Raw genomic sequence first — 23,535 nt, forward strand, 5'->3', positions numbered from 1 at the left:
TGTAGAGATCTAGGTTGGCATACATGTTTGCTATTATTCCAACCTCAAGAAAGTTCTCAATTTCTGATAAACTTAAATGATATGTGACAAATGACTCCATCCTTTTGGAATAATCCACTCAGTGTTACCTAATTGAGTAGGAAGATGTTTGACACAATCCAGGAAAATTCATAGCCACCAACAGTTATGGCATAACTACTCTAGTGGTGCAACCTTCATGCTAAGTAAATATAGATATAAATATACACAAGTTAGGTTATGTTAGGCCTCTAACTTATACTAGGAGGAGGATAAGAGACAAGTTCTAATCTTTTTTACTCAGTCAGCCCCTTCTCCATCTTGCTGCCATGCTCAAGTTAGTACCATAGAGTTTCTCTATTTATTTATTTATTTTTTTTTTACCCCCAAAAAAATAGTAAAATTATATTAAAAAATAAATAAATAATAATATATTCTACAGGTTTTCATTTCCTATGTAATGCATTATGTTATAGCTGAGGGACAGTACCTTCTATGAATTTATAAAAGAACTTAAAGTTTATTAAAAACTAATATAATTAATGATTTATTTTCAACTCTTAACTCACAGATGCAATACAGTACAGAAACACAAACCAAAACACCTCCCATCTTTGTCAATAAATTAGTAAAAGCCAATGAGAGATAAGTACAGAGACAATATATAATGAATTTAAAAACAAGTTGACACCATAAAACTTTAAATAGGGTTAAAAAAAGTGATTTGTGTGCTGATAGTACAGTAGCATAAATTGGAGAAATCCTATATTATACCAAGGTAAAACTAAGCAAACTCCTATAAACCATGCTATGATTGCAAACAAACTTTACTTGTGTAAATTGAATACACACAAATCTTCAAGTACAGTTGCATCCTTTGTGAAGACAGACATGTCCTTGCAAAGAGTGCACCTTCAGGGAAGGCAGTCCAAATGAACATATACTGCACATCTGGTATGATGCTGACCTTTCCATTCCTTCTATTCCTCTTTCATGCTTCACCAAACGCCATCATAAAATGAATAAGTTGTATGATATGATTAAATCTGGTAAATTGCAAACTTAGAACTTGTAAATTTCAACATGAGAACTTACCACTTATGAAAGAATTAATATACAGCAGGGAAGTACAAAATATAACAAATTATTCCACATTATTCTTGGAACATTTATACTTCTTTACAGCAATGCTCAGTGGCAGAGAATATTGAACCAGGTGAAAACTGTATCCAGATCTTCTCTTAGTGCAATTTTTAAAATTCTCTAGACAGCCAAATCTGAACACCAATTGTAAATAAAAGTTTGTTATAAGTGAGCCACTTATGTACCATTTTTTTTTCTAATATTTTGCCTAAGCAACTGGTGAGGATATTAGTCTGTAGGTCTGATTGATCTCGTCCTGGTTTGGGGAAGAGACAAATATGGCCAAGGTATGAGGAGCTTTCTGATATTATTAAGAAAGCAACAGCAAATTTAAGATTTTTTTCATTTAGATGTTTCAACATGTTATATATTCCATCTGCACTTGCAGCACTTGGATGATGTGGTTTAGAGACAACCTTGAGATCAATTATTGTAAAAGGCTGATCACAATCCAATGATACTTGGTGTTATTATTTTATATTGCCCAGCTAATCTTTAAATACATTGAAAAGACTGGCCATTCTACCCATTCCAGTTGAAAATTGGTGAGGATGGCTTTGCATATTTGATACTTAATGATTCTTAACAAAATCAGTCTGGTGTCTGTATCTTTCATAATGGAATAGGTGAAGTACCATTACAACCACATTACAACCAGATTATTAGATGTACTTGTCTTGCTGTTTGGCTTTTATAATTAATGAAGTTTGCTATTGTGAGGTGCTTGCAAAATAAGTTTCCAGGGTTTATTTCATTCTTGTTTGGATTTTTGTTTATTGAATGAATCATTCCACCAGTGATTTAACAAGTTTGCTGCAGTTGATGCATGTGTTCAACAGTACCTCAAGTGCTGTGCCAAAATGCAGGCAGACATTCTTAAAGCAGTCAGTTTATGGATGGTGAACAAGTAAAGGTACATGAAATGAAATGCTCAAACTCTGGGCTGTTAACATCAATGATGTGTTGTTGTGGTGGTATGTTGTTTAATGGCACAAGGGCTGCTAAGGTCACATTGTGCCTGTTTCTATTAGTAGTATAGTTAAAATTTTAAAAGCTGTTAAAATAATCGTGTCTGCTTCAAGAAGGAAAAAAACTCAGCTAGATTTGTATTGTCTCCAACCAGATGAGATAATGTTAAAGATTTTTGCAGATGTGAAAGTGATGTGAAAATTGTGTTTCGAACATTAATATAATGGTTACAATATGCAGAAATAGGTGGATCTTCCCCATGAGTAGATAAATATGGGTTAGATGTGTGTGCCCAATATGCATCCTAGCCAGGATCACCTCTTCTTGCCTATTTGATCTCATGCTTGACGCCCACAACTGAGGTTTTGTTTGAATTGCAGCAGCTTATTACGGCCCTGAGCCTGCCCGATCTGCAATCTGTATACAGAACTTGGTAGTTAGGAGAGCCTGCAATGGTCGGATGTGTAGCGGCTTGATCTGCATGTTCATTTCCTTTGATGCCTACATAACCTGGCATCCAACAGAAAGTGACCGATTGGTTAGCAGCACGTAATACGATTATCTGTGATCTGATTTGCTTCACGACAGGGTGGATTGGCTTGGATGGATTTTTTAATGCTATTATTGCAAAGAGTTAGAATAGGTCATTGTTTGCTTACAAGACAGATCAGTTATCTAGAGCTATCTTTATTAAAAAAGTTTGGCAGTATAGACACTGCATTCCTTCGGAAGGGACACAGAATTAGAAAAAAAAAAAAAAAGAAACTGCCACTGCACCTTCTGTGGTGTGTGTGTGTGTGTGTGTGTGTGTGTGTGTGTGTGTGTGTGTGTGTGTGTATATAAGAAACCACTGAGAATTTTTAGCTACATGTGCAGCATGGAGTTTCCTGATGGTAATATCTGCTGCTTGTTTTTTCCTCCATTGTTGGAAAGAGATCACAGACTGGTATATAACTAGACCATGGAGGTTCACAAGTGTTTGTTTCCAGAATTCTATTAACTGTAGTAGCCTTATTCCAATTGGCTTGTTTTCATTAGGTTTGTTGTCAAATAAGTATGGCTAGGTAGGATGAAAGGGAAGACACCGTAATTTTGCTTCATAGTTCAATAGCAACATTTTCCTCTGAAGATGGAGTGGAGATTTTGGTGCCTCTTTATACAGGGGATGTTCTGAATGCTCCTAAAGCAATCCTTAGAGCACTGTGATGGATTGTAGTGCACTTTTGCTGGTTGAGTCATAGATTCAAGCTCCATAATCCAAGTGAGATCTAATTAAAACCCGATATACTCAAAGCAGAGTGTATCGGTCATTGATGAAGATAGTACTCTGAGGATATTTAATTTTTTTTAAGCAAATAGTTCTCAGATATGTGATGTGCTGTATCAAGTTTAATTTATTGTCCAGGATTAGACCAAGAAATTATTGGAAAGAGGTATGGGAAATTTTAAGTTCAGGCTCATGGTGAATCTTACACTTTTTACAGAAATGAATACAGTTTGATTTTTCTGCTGATAAATAAATAGTGACATTGAGAGACATCCACAGCTCTATTTTGTTAATTGAGATCTGAAGCTGTCTCTCGACAGAATTCATATTTTTCCCTTGGCACGAGATTATGAGGTCGCCTGCATAGTGATATAATTCAACTGTGCCTGAAATATCATGGATAATGATGTTTATTTTAATTAAAAATATTGTAATACTCAAAACAGATCCCCAAGGAACACCTTCCTCCTGTATATGGGAGAAGACAGAGTGGTAATCAATGGACACTGCTCTTCGTGGACTAATGCTATTAGTGAAGTCCCTCAGGGTTTGGTGTTGGGTCCATTGTTGTTTTCTGTATTTACTAATGATATTGATGTTGGTATATCAGGCTTAATGTCCAAGTTTGTAGACGATACGAAGGTTGGCAGGGTTGTTAATGACATCACTGACAGTACGGTGCTGCAGATGGGCTGAGAGGTGGCAAATGAAGTTTAACATTGACAAATATAAAGTACTTCATATTGGAAGCAGTAACCCCAGAAACTGTGTGGTACTACACTGACAGTGGTAGAGTGTGAAAAGGAGGGGTAATTGTGCAGTCATATATGAAGTTTTCTGAGCAATGCAGACAGTCTGCAAGAGTAGCTCATGGTGTCTTGTCAATGATATACAAGAATTTCTCTAGCAGGGATAAGGAGGTGATTATCCCTTTGTATGAGGCAATGGTCAGGCCATACCTTGAATACTGTATACAGGTCTGGAGGCCTCATTTCAAGAAGGATGTAGAGCTGCTGGAACGAGTACAGAGAAGGGCAAGAATAGTGAATGAAACAAAGGGTTGCTTTTATGAAGAAAGGCCTAAGTTTTGCAAATTACAGTGTCTGGAGATTAGGCACCTGCGAGGTTATCTGATTAAGGTGTATAAAGCCTTGAATAGTTTAAGCATGCTCAATGCTGATGGGATTCTTCCTCTTGCTCACAATAATTGCCTGAGAGGGCATAAATTCAAATTGAGGAAAGACAGTTGTAGGATAGATGTGTGGAAGTTTGCCTTTAGCCAGTGGGTGGTCGATTGCTGGAACAAACTTCCATCTGTCGTAGAAATCGATAGCTTAAATAGATTCAAGGCAGAATTAGACAAACATTCGGAGTGAGTTAATGGGTGAAATGTGGGGTTTTTTTTGGCTGATGCTATATAAGCTTGCTTTCTTGCGTCGTGTGCCTTTATTAATGCTACTGCTATATGGATTTTAGAAAGAACATATAGATAATGAACCTGAAAGGTTCTGCCCTGGAGAAAGCTTTGAATAAACAAGGGAAGCCTGCCTACATTGTATCAAAAGCCTTTTCTAAATCCAAACTTACCATAACTAGGTGGTCATTTCTGACAAAAGCAATTCTGATGTTTGATTCTGTTTTACCGAAAGCCACACTGATTTTTATGCAGGATGTTACATGACTCTAAAAACCAGGTGAGGCTTTTGGAAAAGGGGCAATAGTTTTTACCAGATTAGAGAGATCTTTTCCTGGTTTAGGAATGGCTAATACAATTCAATGTCTCCAAGAGCAAGCATAAACATTTTCCTGAAAAATTCTGTAAAAGAATGTTAGTAGAGTTTGTAAAGCTTTGTCATTCAAGTGTTTCAGCATAATATAAAATATACCATCAGGGCCACCCATACTATTGGGTAAGTGATTCCTTTAACTCGGTTATTGTATAAGGCTGATTTTATGGTAGAGAGAGAGAGACCGGTGTTGAAATTTAACTTGTGCCTTTCTGCTGCCTCTTTAATTTTCTGAAATGAAACATCATATGAATTTACTGCTGAAGTTTTAGCAAAAACTTCAGCAAAAGCATTTGCTATGTCTTTCTGGGAAAATAGTTCCTGTCCATTAAAGATTAATATAGAAGATGATGATGTTGGATTTTCCTCCAGATTAATCTAGTACCAGTTTTTTTTTGTGATAGTCAAAGGGAATTGTATCCATGAATCTTGTTTGAGATTTTTTCTTATTTGCCTTGCTTTAGCATTGAGTTGCTTATAGTTTATAAGTTTATTAGGAGTGGGATGCTTGCAGAAAATATTCCAAGCTTTATTCTTTTCCTTTTTTGCACTATTACATTCTTCATTCCACCTGCGTGGATGACTGAAGAATAGCTTTATCAGCTGATGCTAGTATCTGTTTTGTGATATGGTCAGTATCTTCATCTATTGATTGATTCTGAATGAAGTGTTTATCTAAAGTGGTACTTAAAGAAAATGTTATCCAGTTTGCCTTTGAGAATTTCCAGATAGTTGGAGATAGTTTGAAATTTTTGTATTTGGGAGATGATCACTATTATGTGGATTTTCCAATACTGTCCAATTTATACGTAGGTACGGAGCAGCAAACAGATAGATCTATGGCAGAAGTATTGCCTTTGGGAAAATGCACATGAGTATGTGCACCTGTGTTCAGCAAAGTTAGTTTGTGTGTGTATTGTCCAGTAATGTTTCTATTAACTGCCCTCTTTTATCCATATATAGACTTCCCCACAAAGGGTGGTGTCCATTAAAATCACCCATCAAACAAATAGGAGGTGGTATCTGGGCAAGGAGCTCATCAAAGTCTCTGAGTATAAATGTTTGATTTGGTTTTTAGGAGCATTAGCAACTAAGACCATATTGCTCCAGGATATGCAGTGGTCATTCCCTGACCTTTCCGCATCCTCTGTATTTGGTGGTGACAGGCTCGAACCCTGGTCTAACCAAGAAGCGTGTGCTACGCACTAAACTCCTTCCCACCGGGCTACAGAGGCATCTATTTGATTTGGTGGAAGATAAATAGAAACAATGATAAATTATTCCAAGTTCTATATGTACAGCAACAACTTCTAAATTAGTTTGCAAGGGGATTTTCCTAGATGGAGTACTAACGGATACTAAAACTGCTACACCTCCATGTGCTGCAGTTGCTGCATTCCTGTCACATCTGTACATAGTATATTTTTTTGTTCAAGGTGTCACTTATGGAGTTAAAAAAAGTTTCCTGTAAGCAAATTCCTGCAGGATTAAGAACTCGTATTAAGTCATAATGCTCATCCTTAACAATTCCATTGTAAAATGCACTGCATTATTTAGTCTTTGTGGTAGGATGATCTGGTTGATTTTTAGAGACAGTAGTCTTATGGCAATCTTTTTTTGGAAAGTTTTAGGACGTCCAGTGTCCATATCTTCTTCAACATAAATTTCTAATATAGGTTCTTCTTGTGTTGTGTCATCTATGTCCATTACTGCAGTATTAGTTTGGTTCTTAAAAGAGGATTCAGCTTTGGCCACCCTGGCCTCACTTTGGGACTTAATGGCACTTGTAGAGGGGATGGAAATGGGAGTATTACTTGTTTGATCTTTATTGTTTTGCTTCACAGACAGCTGAGGAACTGAAAGCAGAGCTCTAGCCCATTCAGCAAGCGATTTGTCAGGTGGAATTGAGTCACAACTGACGATATTTCCTTATAACATTAGCATACGTACATGTTGTAGTATCTTTCATTATTTGTCGTCTGGCTTCTTGATAAGTCACTTTATATTTTTGTTTTTTTTCCCCAAGCTTCCATAAATCACAGTTTTTTGAATATGCAAGATGATCCCGTCTCAGTACAATTTGAATGTGATCTTGGGAACCACATTTTGGGCATACATTATTTCCTCGACATATTGTCTGGGAGTGTCCAAATTTCTGGCACTTATAACAGCGTATTGGAATATAGGGGCAGGTATGGCAAGTTTGGAGTATTAAAAGTGAGTATTATGCTGCTTGTTGGAATGAGATTGCCATCCCTAAAGTCAGAATTCTCTTAGCTTGAATGATCTTTTGATCTTGCAGTTCTTTCACAAGCACCTCTTCCATTACATTCAACAGATCCCACCTTTGGAACTATTTAGGGTTGTGTGGGGAGAGATTTTAACAGGAATTCCCCCAAATGTTGTAACCTTTAACAACAATTCTGAATGTTTGGACTGTGCCGTTTCGACAAGTAAATCCCCTGATTGTAATCTTTTTACCATTTTATTAGGAGATCCAGCAGCATTTTCTAGAAATCTCTGTATTATAAATGGAGAGAGAGTTTCTAACTGGTTGACTACTTAAGGAATGAATGATAAGGAAAGTTGGATACTCCGGTTGTTGATTGTCTTTTTTTTAAAGTGCTTATGATATGCATTACATATCATAAGCACTTTAAAACATCAGAGTTATACCAATTTGTGGTATTTGAGCTTGGAGGCTCTAATGCTGGATAATTTTCTTTATCCATGTCGGCTCCTTTTCATATCCATAGCCAGTGGGCAAATCAAGGGTATTCCACATTCGGACAATAGGCTCTGGTCAATCTTCTACTGTAAGCACCCTGTTAGAGTTTTATGAGTGTGGTTTTCCTGTACCTCAAGAAAGGGTGATCTGTTGTTTTGCTGAAGTGAATATTTGAATAGTCTGCAAACCCGGACATTAAGCATGATATACCTTCATCAATATCATTAATAAATACAGAAAACAACAATGGAACCAACACTGAACCCGGCAGGACTCCACTAATAACATTAGTCCGAGAAGAGCATTGTCCATTGATTACCACTCTATCTTCCCCCACTCAACCATCCCTTTATCCATTCTAGCAACTTACCCTTAATGCCACACTGCTCCAATTTGTACAGTAGTCTTCCATGTGCAACAGTATCAAAAGCTTTCCTAAGATCCAAGCATATGACATCAAAATAATTTTTTGCATCCAATCAAGTTGGTCAGACAAGACTTCCCCTTAACAAACCCATGCTGTGTCTGAATTATAACTGAAGTCTTGTCTTGATGATCCTGCAGTACTTCTTTAACCAGTGCCTCCATTAATTTACCTGGAACAGAAGTTAAACTATCAGGTCTGTAATTACTTGTGTCACCCTTTGACCTCCTTTGTAAATTATGGTCACATTTGCACATCCCCAGTCCATGGGTACCTCCCCTGAGCCCAAGGAACCTGTCATAATTATGGATAAGGGTTTGCTTACTTCCTTTGCTGCCTCCTTCAATATAACTGGATAGATCTGATCCAGCCCAAGTGCCTTATGTTTATCTTCAACAATTTCTGCTCCATTTGGCTCATTTATTAAGAAATCATTTAGCTCATTGCCAGGGTTTAATACACCTCTGGCATTCCCCTCCTAGAATAATTCCTCATTTGTAAATGTAGATGCAAAATACTAATTCAGTTTGTTAGCTACCTAAGCAGGATCATCAACAGTTGAACCCGCGACATGAAATGGACCAATCTGATTCATCCCCTTCCTTCTAGAGTTTACGTAAGTTACTCTTTGCATCTTTTGCCAAAGATTTCTCGTAATCTGCCTTTGCCTGCCTAACCTCCCTTTTGACTTGATTACAGACCAGCATATATCTTCCATAGGCTTCTGTATCACCTAAATTAAAAATTACAATATTCACGATCATCCGTTTATATAGCACAACAACAGTATATACACATTATTTATAACTTTAAACTATTCAGTATCTCAGAACGTACACAGTTCTTGAATGGTGAAGTGCTGTGCATTCGAGCATGTACCGATGAAGTGGTCGCCTGATTGGTCCCTTGAAAGTTGTGTTCTGGACGGCAAATAGATGTATGCAGCTATGCAGTATGTACTCAGATTTAAGGATGCATGCAGGCTTGATTTGCCCTTTGAAAACATGCCATTTGGCAAAAATTAATTTTCACCCCGCCCTCTGCTTTCACCCTGATGCGACATCTAGGGGCACCATTTTGTCAGCTAGCCTCGGGTGTCAAAATAGCTTGATTATGGTCTGTCAGTGGCGCCCCTCTGATACCAGCGCCCTTGGCACCTGCCCCAATGCCAAGGCGTTCCTATGCCACTGCCCAGAAGAGAAAGCAAATTGAAAAATTAGTTGTTGAGAACAACTTCATGCTTTAGTATTAAGCAATGGCCACATGGTGCAAGGAAGCCTATGGCTTATGCTGCACCAGTCAAAAAAAAAAATAATAATAATAAATAAGAGAAAAGGAAATGGACAACCTAAGTGTTTCCCTCCTCCCGTAGGTTAGCTGACATTTGAATTTCCCCAAACTCTCAGCCTCTACCACCCATGTAGATAACTCCAGTAATTTATAACTCGCTGGTTCAAATAAAATTTCCTGCAATCCAGTCTAAACATCCTCCCCCGTAACTTGAAATTATCGCCCCTAGTTGTAGAGTCATTTATAACCTGAAAATTTCGTCCTCATTCATTTTGCTTATGCCTCTCAATCAAGCATAAACACCTCAGTAAAGTCTTCTCTAAGGTTCCTAGTTTCCTAGCTCACAATATTCGAAGTCTTTCCTCATATGGATGCCCTTTTGCTGATCTCCATACCTGAACACAGTATTCCAAGTGTGGTCTAACAATAGCCTTATACAATGTGATTATGACATCCTTATCTCTACTAGCAATTGTTCAATACATCATTGATAGGACACCATGGGCCTTCCTTGCAACCTCTCTACAATGCTCAGAGAACTTAGTCTGACCGTATCGTAACACCCAAGTCCCTTTCCTCCACTACCAGCTTTAGTTCAACTCTGCCAAGTGTATAAGTTATTTTGGGGTTACTGTTCCCCAGGTGCAATACCTTACTTTTTGCTGGATTAAAACATAGCTGCCATTTTTCTGACCATCCCTGAAGTCTATCTAGGTCATTCTGAAGAAGCTCTGCTTGGCAGCGATCATTCTCTCTACCATTCTTTACATCATCTGCAAATTTAGACATCACACCTTCTATCCCTTCATCAATGGCATTTATGAAAATCAAAAACAACAGTGGTCCTAATACTGATCCTTGGGGAACCCCACTTCTTACATCAACCCAATTTGAGGAATAACCATTAATGACAACCCTCTGCCTCCTGCCCTGAAGCCATCCAGCTATCCATCTAAGGATTTTCCCTGCGATTCCAACCTGTTCCAGCTTGGATGGAGCAGGTTGTTTATTTGGATTTCAACAAATGCTTTGCTGAAATCCAGATAAACAATGTCGAAATTTCCAAAACTCTTGAGTCAAAATGGCTAACCAGATTAGTTAAATATGATTTTCCCTTTACAAAACCATGCTGAGTATCCTTCAGAATTACATTTCTATCTAAATGATCCTGAATTCCAACTTTTATCGTCGTCTCCATGATTTTCCCTACTACTGAATCATGGCACGCACACACACATATTTCCACAGTAGACATATCAATCTGTTCCCCAACACCGTTCCTGATGACACAATGGAGCGTGCAGAGAATCTATTGAGCAGCGAACACTATTCCATAATTTTGAAAATCATGAACAAAACAGCATGCCAAGCCAGTAGGCACCCCCAGATGGAAAATATATGATGCAGATTAGGAAACATTCAGGATACTAGCCAAGTTAGACCACAAAATTATTAAACAAGAATCAGTGGCTTATGTCACAGATAATATTCTTCAAGCAGCAGAAAAGACAATACCTAAAACATATTCTAACATTAGAATATATCCAAAACCATGGTGGGACAAAGAGTGCCAGAAAGCTAACAAAAGAGAGAAATAGAGCCTGGAACCTCTTTTGCAAAAATCCAACAATCTGATACAATTCATGAGAGCCAGAGCTAAGATCAGGAAAGTGCAAAAAATCAGAAGGATCACTTGGCTGAAATTTGCATCCACTATAACCATTTACACATCAGCTACACTTATCTAGAAAAAGATCAGAAAGATGACAAAATTCTCAAATAAATCCCTCTCCATTGCTAAATTGGAAAGGGCATTTCGTCGCAAATGCCTTAGGTATTGTCAATGTGCTAGGAGAAAATTTTGCCAATACATCTAATTGTTCATACTTGACTGCTTTCAGAACTTACAAGAATGAAGCCGAAAAATAAACCTAAATTTTTCCAGCAAGCACTGCGAACAATACAACTTGTCGCTTACAGTAGCAGAACTAAAACAAACTCTGCTATAGACAAATCACAGTACAAGTCGGGCTTGATGAAATGCACTGTACAATGATACAATAATTAGATGAACAATCCCAATTAGCCCTGTAAGATCTAGTCAACAAGGTATACCTCAAATACTTTTCCAGACAAATGGCACCACGCAATAATACTAGCTTTCCCAAAACATGGAAAAGACCTATCAGACCCACAGAACTATTGCCTCATAGCTTTTACTAGCTGCTTAGGCAAGATCTTAGAGAAAATGGTCAACAATAGACTAACATGGTATATCTAGAAAATAATGATCTTCTCAACCCAGCACAATATGGCTTTTGGAAAAATCACTCTACCTTAGATGTACTTATACAACTGGAAAATCAGGTAAGAAATGTTTTTCTCAGAAAACAACATCAAGTCATTGTTAATTTTGATATTGAGAAAGCATATGACACCACCTGGTACTATGGTATACTTAGAAAGGTTACATCAACTTGGCCTTAGATCTACCTCTCTACATATGCAATTTCCTTAAGAATCAGACTTTCCACGTTCAAATAAACAACACACTCTCCAAAACATACTATCAAGAAGAAGGGATCTCTCAAGGATCTGTACTAAGTGCCACACTTTTTGCAGTCCAATTCAGCACAAAAAAAAAGACAACAAATACCAAACAACATTTTTACAACTGTTTATGCTAATGATTTCAGCATTTCTTATTGAAGACAATAGAATGACAATTACAAGTAGCCATAAACAAAGTCATAAAATGGACAGAAAGCAATGGATATAGAATTTCTGTACAAAAGCCTGTATGTATACATTTCTGCAGAAAAAGGAATCTCTATTCTGATCCCGAATTCAGGGTGAAAGAGCATCATCCCAGTTAAAAATACTGTTTGTTTCTTGGAACTTGTTTTTGACAAAAAAAAAGGCTTTTCTAGAGTAAATCAGTCACATGAGAGTCTACTGTTTAAGAAAATTAATATCTTAAAGGTCCTATCTGCTATAGCCTGGGGAGCAGATAGAACAATACTACTAAGTTTATATCGGCAAGACCTAGTGCTCTGAGATGACTCAACTCAATACACCACCCTGTGCTCCGAATAGCCATTGGAGCCTTCCACACCTCGCCTGTACGCTGAGGCTGAAGAACCTCCTTTTCAAATTAAAAAACAGAAAACTCTTTTTACATCTGAATCAATAAGCCTGCGAGTGATTTAAAAAAACCTCCTCCTTAGTAGACCTGGATAATATAAATCTGCTAACGAAGCAGTCTACACCACCAAGGATAATCAAACAGTGTACATGCGATGACTCCTCCCACTTTTAGAGCAAACAAACACTTTCTCACATAAACTATCAACATCTGCATGCTGATAGTGATAGATGTCACAATTATCGGATCATTGTCTTTATATACAGATGGCTCTAAAACTGAATCTCATGTGGGGATGGCAGTCTACTCTTCACACATCACATCGGCACAAAATCTCCCAAAATACTGCAGCATTTATATTGCAGAACTGCAAGCCATTATGTTAGTGCTAAATCAAATCGAACATTCACAAGTTTCCAAAACAGCTTCATTTTGACTGACTCCCTTAGCTCCATGATGGCAATACAAAATATCAATTCTAACAAACATCCACTACAACAGTAAATTCAATTCAGAGTATCAAAACTTCTTGAACAATGTCATAACGTTAAATTTTGCTGGATACCAAGTCATATCGAAATATATGGTAACAAACAAACAGACAACACTGCTAAAGAAGCCAACAGCATCATATCTGCATCAAAATATCCCTTTCTCAGACTACAAACAAGTTATTCATCACAGTGGGGTACATTACTGGCAAGTACAAACTGCATCAAATTAAAAGTTTATTCCAACAGTGGAAATCCAGCATACAGCAAAATAGACATGATGAAGTGATACTTGCAAGGTTAAGAATAGGACACAAGCATTTCAGCCACTCTCATATTTTGTGAGGATAGCATTAGCATTAGTAGAGGCATTTGATGCAAGAAAGCAAGCTTATGCAGCATCAGCCAAAAAAAAAAAAAAAAAAAAAAAAAGTAACATAAATAAATAAAAATAACCACTTCCACTTCACCCCTCTGTTAGTTCGAAATACCTGTCCAGCTGAGCCTTAAACTTATTTAGGCTATCAACTTCCACGACAAGGGATGGAAGTCTGTTCCACCTACCAACCACCCGCTTGCTGAAGGCAAATTTCCGCACATCTTTCCTACATCTGTCTTTCCTCAATTTGAATTTATGCCCTCTCAGGTGATTATTCTGAGCAAGAGGAAGAATCCCATCAGCATTGAGCATGCTCAAACCATTCAAGGCTTTGTACACCTCTATCAGATCACCTCGCTGGTGCCTAGTTTCCAGACACTGTAATTCGCAAAACTTAAAGCCTTTCTTCGTAAGAGCACTCCTTTGTCCCATTCACCAATCTAGTTGCCCTTCTCTGTACTCTTTCCAGCAGCTCTACATCCTTCTTGAAATGAGGCCTCCAGGCCTGTATACAGTACTCTAGGTGTGGCCTGACCATTGCCTTATACAAGGGAATAATCACCTCCTTATCCCTGCTAGAAAAATTCCTATATATCATTGACAATACACCATGAGCTACTCTTGCAGCCCGTCTGCACTGCTCAGAGAACTTCATATCTGCCTGCACAACCACCCCCAGGTCCCTTTCACTCTCTACCACTGTCAGTGTAGTACCACACAGTTGATACGTTGCTCTGGGGTTGCTGTTTCCCATATGTAGTACTTTACATTTGTCAATGTTAAACTTCATTTGCCACCTCGAGGCCCATCTGCTCAACCTTTCCAAATCCTGTTGCAGCAGCATAGTGTCAGTAGTGTCCTTGACAACCCTGCCAACCTTCGTATCGTCTGCAAACTTGGACATTAAGCCTGATATACCATCATCAATATCATTTATAAATACAGAAAACAATAAAGGACCCAACACTGAACCCTGAGGGACTCCACTAATAACATTAGTCCACGATGAGCAGTGTCCATTGATTACCACTCTCTGTCTTCTCCCCCTCAACCACCCCTTTATCCATAGCAGCAATTTGCCTCCAATGCCACACTGCTCCAATTTGTGCAGCAGTCTTCCATGTGCAACAGTATCAAAAGCCTTTCTAAGATCCAAGTATATAATATCAAAGTTATTCCCTGCATCCAGTTCTTTTGTGACTGCATCATAGTATCCAATCAAATTGGTCAGGCAAGACTTACCCTTAACAAAACCATGCTGTGTCCTAGCTATAACTGAAGTCTTGTCTAGATGATCTTGTAGTGCTTCTTTAACCAGTGCCTCCATTAATTTTCCGGGAACAGAAGTTAAACTCACAGGTCTATAATTACTTGTGTCAGCCTTTGATCCCCCTTTGTGAATTGGGGTCACATTTGCACATCTCCAGTCCATGGGTACCTCCTCTGAGTCCAAGGAAGCTCTCATAATTATGGCTAAGGGTTTGCTTACTTCCTTTGCTGCCTCCTTTAATATAACTGGATAGATCCCATCCACCCCAGGTGCCTTTCTTGTGTTTATCTTCAACAATTTCTCCTCCACTTTGCTCTCAGTTATTACAAGTTTCTCTAGCTTACTGCTAGAGTTGAATACACCTCTGGCATTCCCCTCGCTGAATAACTCCTCATGTGTGAATGTCGATGCAAAATATTCATTTAGTTTGTTAGCTACCTGAGCAGAGTCATCAACAGTTGACCCATCGATCTCAAGTGGACCAATCTGATTCATCCCCTTCCTTCTAGAGTTTACATAAGTAAAGAATTCTTTGCTGTTTTTCTTCGCATCCCTTGCCAAGGATCTCTCGTAATCTGCCTTCGCCTGCCTAACCTCCTTTGTAACTTGGTTACAGATCAACTTGTATCTATCATAGGCGTCTGTGTCACGTGTTAATTTGTATGTATCCCATGCATTTTTCTTCTCTGCCATATGCCTCATTAGTTCATCTGACATCCATTTAGGCCTAAACCTTGAACAATATTTCTTAGTTGGTATGTAAAGCCTAGTAGCTTCCAAGATAAGTTCGTTGAATACTTCCCATTTTGAATTTGCTGTTGGTAACATCATCAGTTGGTCCCACTGCATAGAATTTAAATACTGTCTCAGTCCATTGTAGTCGCCTTTACGAAAGCAATACCCCTTCCCTTTACCCCTAATGGTAGTTACCTCTTTGAGTAACTCCCACTTCAGCACACTGTGATCACTGCCACCTAGTGGTTCATTTATCTGCAGATTCTTAATGCATGAAGAATCACTACTGATAATCAAATCAAGAGTATTACTCCCTCTAGTTGCCTCCCGAACATGCTGATGTAGAAAACAATCATCCAATAAATCCACAAAAGCCTTGCTACTGTGTGAGTGACCAGTCCCCAAATTCCAGTCAATATCTGGGAAATTAAAATCCCCCATTATAAGACTCTCTGATTTACTGGCCCACTCTATTTCTCCGAACAGTTTCTTATTATACTCATCAGAGTCATTAGGCCTACAGCACACTCCTACTCTCAATTTTGATCTCCCAATGCGTATGTCACACCAAACTGACTCGACACTGCACTGTCCAGCAATGTCGACTGGCTTCACTTCCTTGGATTTTATGTGTTTTTTAACTAATAGCATAACCCCTCCTCCCTTCCTATCCTTTCTGTAGACATTGTACTCCCCAAATTCCAGTTCTGCATTCCTTATATCTGTGTGACACCACGTCTCTGAAATCCCCACAATATCTGCCTTTGATGTTTTGAGCAATACCTCAAATTCATCAAATTTATTTAAGATACCCCTTTTTTAAGATATTTAAGAGAGGATAGATGCCCCTCTATATCCTACCTGTCATACACAACAAACATGAACATGTACTAATTATATGTCCAGCTTTCACATATATAATGCCGAAATTGCTTCAAAGAGATAATCAAACATCACTTTCTCACTATCAAAACCTTGAAAATCAAGTTATATTCAGTAAGGAGAAAAACAATAGGCAATTTGAGGTCAGTCTCTCTCATTTTTTAAATTCCATGACAGTATAAGCAAATGAATTTTGTTCCACCTATTTTTTAATGAGGAAACCCCAAGGGCTAAAACATTTTAGGATGATCCATTTGATATAATGCTGTAAACAGTAAACTGGTTAAAGCAATAGAAGGATTTTTCTCCAAGTTTTATATATTAGCTTAAATGTAGTAGCATTAAATATAATGAATTCTAATAATTTTATTTATTTAGAACACAGATGCTGGGGCTGAAGGCAGTGGACAACCTCTAGCTTCTCCTGGTTCATGCTTAGAAGATTTTCGTCCCCTCCCATTCATCGAGTGCCATGGTCATGGACGCTGCAATTATTATACAACTTCATACAGCTTTTGGTTAGCTACTATAGAGAGAAGCCAGTTCAGTACACCTCATCCAGAGACTCTGAAAGCAGGAGATTTGCGATTACGGATCTCTCGGTGCCAAGTGTGCATGAGGAGACATAGTCCTATCCTTATCCTTGGTGGCCGTATTGTATAGCAATGTAATACTCAAAATTGTGTGTTATTTACGAAAACTTTTACTAAAGCATTAGGCTGCTTGTCTAATTGACTGATTTAATTTTCCTCTAAAGCAGCTAAGTAAAGGAAGTACTTTTTACATGTCCTATTGCAACAATGGCAAATTAATTATATATTCTTAAGAAATCTCAATCATGTTGAGAATTAGTTGTAGTGTTTGCTTTATCTTAGCATTTTAGTGAAATGGCTGCTGCACTTAATATTTATATAATTGAATCTCGCTTATGAACTGTCACTGCCAATTATGTGATATGTATGCATTATGAGATTGCTGCAAATTGCTCATTGCATCAATCATTAGCAAGGCACCCCACTGCTTAAAATTTCATGAAAGCAGTATGTATGGGGATTTGTTATTGTGATAATGTTTTCCTGCCACATTGTGAACTGTATATTTGTAAGTAATTTGAGAAGTATGGAGGTAAAAAAAAAATATATATCTATATATAAAATAAATTTAATTATCAATGAAAATCAGAAAAAATAGACTGCACCATAATAATAGTCTATATGACAGAGCAGTAATTAGAAACAGACATGAGGCAACCCCACCTTCCAAGGAAATAGTTTGGAGATACCTACCTGCTGATTTTGCACCCCCCAAACCTGATCAAGGAGAAATAGTAATGATAATCTAAAATGAAATGAAATGCTGATATACTCAACTGCATTTTTTTCTGATTTTACATAGAAAATTAAATTTTATTAAATTACTGATCACAATAACAGTGGAATTAGAAATTCAGATTAGCATACATTCTAACTTTTGTATATTATATTAAATATATTAAGAATAGAAAGAAGAAGGGGGGGGAAAGCATGAAAATTTGGTGATCGAGTGTTCTACTTATGAAGAAATGAAATGATGAAGTGGCCACACCTGGAAGCAAACAATAACCTAAGAACGAATAAGTATACACTTACCACAGAGGAGTAAAAAACACTGCATTTCCATCATTGTTATTATAGAAAATCATTAATGGGTACCTCTGGTGGGTAAAGAATCAAAACAAAACCCAAAATAGGTGTGTGAATATGCAATATAGAGTAATAGAAAATAAGATCTAACTGTAGATCATTACATTCATCTTTAATAAAATGAACAAAAAATCTTTTATCAAGTCCATTAATGATAAGAACCCTTGGCAATCAAAGAAATTAGTCTCTCAGCCATGTAACACTTCCCATTAATATGACCACTTTACACATATACCTCAGGTTTCATGATTTCAATCTTTTGAGAGTTTATAAAAAAAAAAAAGGTAAATTTAACAATTGTGTAGGAGTATACATTGACAATTTGGTACATTGTTGCCTGCAGCAATGTAAATGCATATAATAATGTGTTCTGTGAAGTAAAAAAAAATTGTCATTGTATGTATGCTATGTATTTCATATTTTTTTTGAGTGTGTACTTTATTCATTCTTAGTTTTATGTGTGTGAAAAGTCAAGCAAAGAACACCTGTGTAAATTACTCTAGGAGAAATGGTAAATTATCAGAATAAAAAGAATGATGAGTATCTGTAAATACAAGAGGTCATACTTTGAATTCTTGCACTTATATCAGAAGTTAAAGAAATTATTTGAGAAAGTTGAGAAAGCTGAACATTCTTGTACAGACAAAAAAAAAAAAAAAAAAAAAGATTAAATTGGGATGTAAAACTATTCTCAGTAGTGCAGCAAATTCTTGAAATTAAGACTTAGTTTTTTATACTAATTTATTATAACTAACTTTGTTCATTTAATATGAAATATTAGACTGAAATACGAGGGTCACTTCACAAAACTAATGCCTCCAATTTTTTTCTTGTATCCCATTATCCAGTATGCCAATTCAAGATGTTCATCCCTGCCTATTTTTGAAATGCATTGAATGTGCCATACTTTTTGGAATATTGAGAAACATCAACATTCTGAAAATTTGTAAATAATAGTTAAAAAGTAAAAGAAAAGTCAATCTTTGCAAAAGTCTGGAATTCATAGCTAAAATGAACACTTATTTCTTGGTTGAGCTGTAATTCTAAACAAATCTCAAAATTTTATTCCATATACAGAAATTAAACACAAACAAAAAAATTGTGCACCAAGCTATAAACAAAAACCAAGTCTTGCCAGTAATAATGTCCAGAGTTCAATCAGTATGCCAACAAAATTGGGCACATCACTTGTAGTGAAAGTAAAATTGTATGTTTGAACTTCAAGTCTTTTAATACATTGATTTTTCCACATATTTGAGTGTTCTATTTATGAAGTTAAGTTCCAATTCACTAATTGAAGGGTATGCATCAACACTACTGCCAACTCTGTGGATATACAACAGAGAATCAGTCTTTTTTTTTTTACTCTATTTGACCCTGTCTCATCACACTTCATAATACAGTTGGTCACAGAATTTCCCCCATCTTTTTGCGAAATCATGGTTTGTCAAAAAAGCAAAACTAATTAAAAATATATATATTTTTTAAAATGCTACTTTTTTAAAATGCTACTACTAATTTCTGCTTATTTCCATTAATGAACTGGCCACCTGGTGCTACTCTAAATTGTAAAAAATGATAGTCTTGTTTATAATGTGCAACCAGTTCAGTGTCTCATGTGGTGTGAAGCTAATTATAATGTCTTCAGTGAGTTGCCAAAGCTATACAACAAAATTTCGGGACATATTTTCCCAAAGCAGTGGGAAACGCAATGTAATCAGAGACTGTTGTGAAGACATATATATGGATAAGAATGGACTGCAGTGCACAGAAAGAAATGCAAAAACAGATGTGGCATTTATCATAGTGGATATCTGAATAAAAAGAAGGCATATGTGGTCCTTCAAAAAACCAGCAAAGTAGGGGAATTAAAAGGGACCTCCCTATGAAAGTGGATGAATTTACTGCTATATAGAAAGTAATCTAAAAGTAAAGGTAGACTTGATGCATAATACTAGTGAAGTAAAAAAAAAAAAAAAAATTACTATTAGCCATATGGTGCAAGGAGTAACCAGGCTTTTGCTGTACCAGCGAAAACAATTTTAATAAAAAAAGTAATAAATAAATAAAATAAACTACCTATTTGACTCCCCCCTCATATACATGTCTGTCCAGCTACATCTGATGCTGATGCATCCTTAAAATATAAGGTAGATTTGATCCCACCATGATGTCCAACATAACATCAAAAAAGACATCAATCATACTACATTATAGGAAAACATGGGGGGGGAGCATGCCAGAGCTCTCGTAGAACAGTGGAACCCTTTGACCAATCTATTTAAAGAAGTAGTTAGAAAAGTCATATGTACACTTTTAGAACTTTAGAGTTACCAAATTGAAAAGTATAAAAAACAATCACTAATGAGGCAGCAATATGTTCAAATCTGGTTCATGATCCAAGTGATTTGAAAGAAAGAAAATTGATGAACTCAAGAAAAAAACTTCTGGTAAAAGCAATCCAAAACAGGCTAAGCAAGCTGATAATTCTAGGCACTTGTGCAAGAAGTCTGTTCAGGTCGGTTCCTCTCTTCTGTCTTTAATGAAACAGTTTGTCTGGTTTTTTTTTTTAAATATTATGACAACATTCAAAAATCCAAACATAGCTCTTCAATTCATCATAACTCACATCCATGTACTGAAGTCATTTTTGGAGCAATAGCTCTTTTGCATCAGTTCTGTTAGTTTCCATAAGAGAACCCATAAAACACTTTGAAAGAAGAAAGAATTTATGTACAGTGATCCCTGGTTGGGAAACTGACGAAGTGCATAGGGAAGCTTGAAATATAATAATGCCAAGTGTGAGAATTTATAATATTCAGCCAAGTAAGAAAACAAAAACTGAGTTCTGATCTTCTCGTTCTGGTGAAGTTTTGGGAATGTTGACAGCAGTACAATTATTATGAACAAAACTACAATGCAACATTTCTTAAGAGGGCAAAGTCTGCAATAGTATAGTTCTCAAAGCAATCACAATTAGTTGATATTAACAAAAAATCCTAAGTAAGCTAATGTTTAAAAGCATGCTAGATTGGTAAATAATCCTGAATCTGTATTTTAATATTAAACATATATGTTGTCATTTAAATTTAATTCCTAGTGCAGTATGGACTAAAAAAAAAAAAAAAAAAAAACCTCCTGCTGTTTTGGTCCAAAAATTCTGTTTTCCTCCTACTTACAATTAGCTGATCACTTTTTTGAAAGTAAACAGTTAGCAAATATGCATCCTCCTCTCATGAAAGTTGCTATCAGCATCTAAGACAGGCCTGGGCAAACTTTTGGGCTGAAGGGCCACAACAGGAATTCAAAAAGAAGGCGGGCTGCACGTAAAGTACTATTTTTAGATATATATTATTTGTTATCATGAAGAAGAAATATAACATAAAAAAATTATTCTCTAACAACCAAGAATTTAATGAGATGAATGGAACTGTTTTACATCTTTTAACATTTTTTTTAATTTCGGGCATTAATTGTGTAGTTAAGATTCTTAAAACTGTTTGTAAATGTTCATCGGTGATGCTTGATCGTAAAGAATTTTTATTTAGATTCATGATGGAAAATGTTTGTTCACATATGCAGGTTGATCCAAAAATAACCAACATTTTCGGGCAAAATCTTTAAGTTCGTCGAATTTGTCTGAATTAAGAGTATTGTAAAATTTACAGATTTCCTCACAATGGTGCAATTCCCTTAAATCGGTATCACACTGTAGATCTATAATCTGAAGCTGTAGTTCACTCGGTGTACTATCAGTTTCTATTGAAAATGGGTTGCGCACTATTGCCAAACTTGTTTCAATTTTTCGGAAGTTGCCAAATCTTTGTGAAAAGTCGTCATTCAAAGCATTGATAATTTCACAATATTTTTCAAAATTTATTTTCTGGAATCTTCAGCAACTTCATGGTTGGAAAGTGGTCTACCTTGTTAATAAATAAATGTCGAAGGAACAACTGGAGTTTTAATTGAAATCCATTCAAACTTTTTACCATATCATGGGCGTATAAATTTTTCCCTTGTAACACGGTGTTTAAAGTATTTAAGTGTGTCACGATGTCCAGGGTAAACGCAAAATCACAAATCCAGTTATTATCAATTAATTCGGGAAAGTCCATAATATTTTTCAGTTTTAAAAATAGAACGATGTCATCTTTAAGATCCCATACTCGCCGAAGAACTTTTCCTAAGCTAAGCCATCGATGGCTATGATAAGGAATATCTGTGTACTCGGATTCAATATCTTGAAGAAAATTAACGATTGTCTGCGTTTCAGGCCCCCTCGATCGTATTAAATTTACTAGTTTAATAATACAAGATGTGACATGTTCAACTTTTAACACATTTTTACATAATACAGTAAACCCCCGCTATTTGCGGTATCTGTATTCGCGGTTTCGCATATTCGCGATCACTGATTTAATATAAAATGAAACCTTAAAAAATGTGAATTTTAAAGCGCCGTGAACATTTTCTGCCATAAAAAACATGGGCGTGGCTGAAATTATCTTCACCGGTCTAAACAGCGCTCGGTGGGTGGGGGGAGAGTAGTCAAAAAATAGCGAGCGTGAATTGTTTCTCGCTAATCCTTGTTCAATATGTGTTATGCTCTTGTCATGGAAGGTTTCATCGTTTGCTTTTAATTTATATGCTTATAAATTGAATAAATTTATCAATTTATATGCGGTGTAAAACACTGTATATAAATTTCTAAATTTCTAACCCGTACAAAAATATGGCTACGAATAACAAGGGAAATGTGAAAATATCAAAGAAGGTGATGATGTTAGCGAATAAAATTGAGTTATTCGGCAAAATTTCTAATGGTGAAAGTGTCTCGTCAATGGCAAAACATTATAAAATCAATGAGTCAACGATACGATCGATCAAGAAATCGGAAGAAAAAATACGACGTAGTGTCCGTGAAAACGCGCTAATTGCTTCAAAAATTTGCTCTGTAACTCATAATGCTAAATTAGAAAAAAATGGAAAAGGCTTTAAATCTGTGGATAGAAGACCGAACTCAAAATAAAATTCCTTTAAGTTCACTCATCATTCATGAAAAGGCAAAACTCCTTTATCAACACTTTAGCGAAACTGGTGATAGCACTGGCGGGATAAGTTTTTTTGCTAGCAAAGGTGCTGGTTTGAAAGATTTGTTTGAAATTTCTAATAAATATTACATTTAATATTAAATTGTTTCTTATTTTCATTTCGATGCCATATGCTTGCATTTCACTATGTACATAGTCATATTATGAAGGTACATATAATACATACATATACAATATTTTAGACTAGTTTTTCTTATATAGGTCATACTTTGGA

The 23,535-nt window shown here is 36.4% G+C and overlaps 2 protein-coding genes across 2 annotated transcripts in view; one reads left to right on the plus strand and one right to left on the minus strand.

Annotated features, from left to right (window-relative positions):
* LOC150091155 (uncharacterized) overlaps window positions 1–17,659 on the plus strand; it is a 1,391,089-nt gene extending 1,373,430 nt beyond the window's left edge. Inside the window, exon 41 of the mRNA XM_090374518.1 lies at window positions 16,907–17,659. Within this exon, the coding sequence (XP_090230644.1) occupies window positions 16,907–17,191 (285 nt within the window). The 3' untranslated portion in view covers window positions 17,192–17,659. The remainder of the gene's footprint in view (window positions 1–16,906) is intronic.
* Window positions 1–23,535, minus strand: part of Tcs4 (Threonyl-carbamoyl synthesis 4) — a 344,103-nt gene that overhangs the window by 15,301 nt on the left and 305,267 nt on the right. The window lies entirely within an intron of this gene.

This window comes from Mastigoproctus giganteus, chromosome 1 (assembly GCF_048544385.1).
Source record: "Mastigoproctus giganteus isolate SK-2022 chromosome 1, ASM4854438v1, whole genome shotgun sequence".
Lineage (NCBI taxonomy): Eukaryota > Metazoa > Arthropoda > Arachnida > Uropygi > Thelyphonidae > Mastigoproctus > Mastigoproctus giganteus.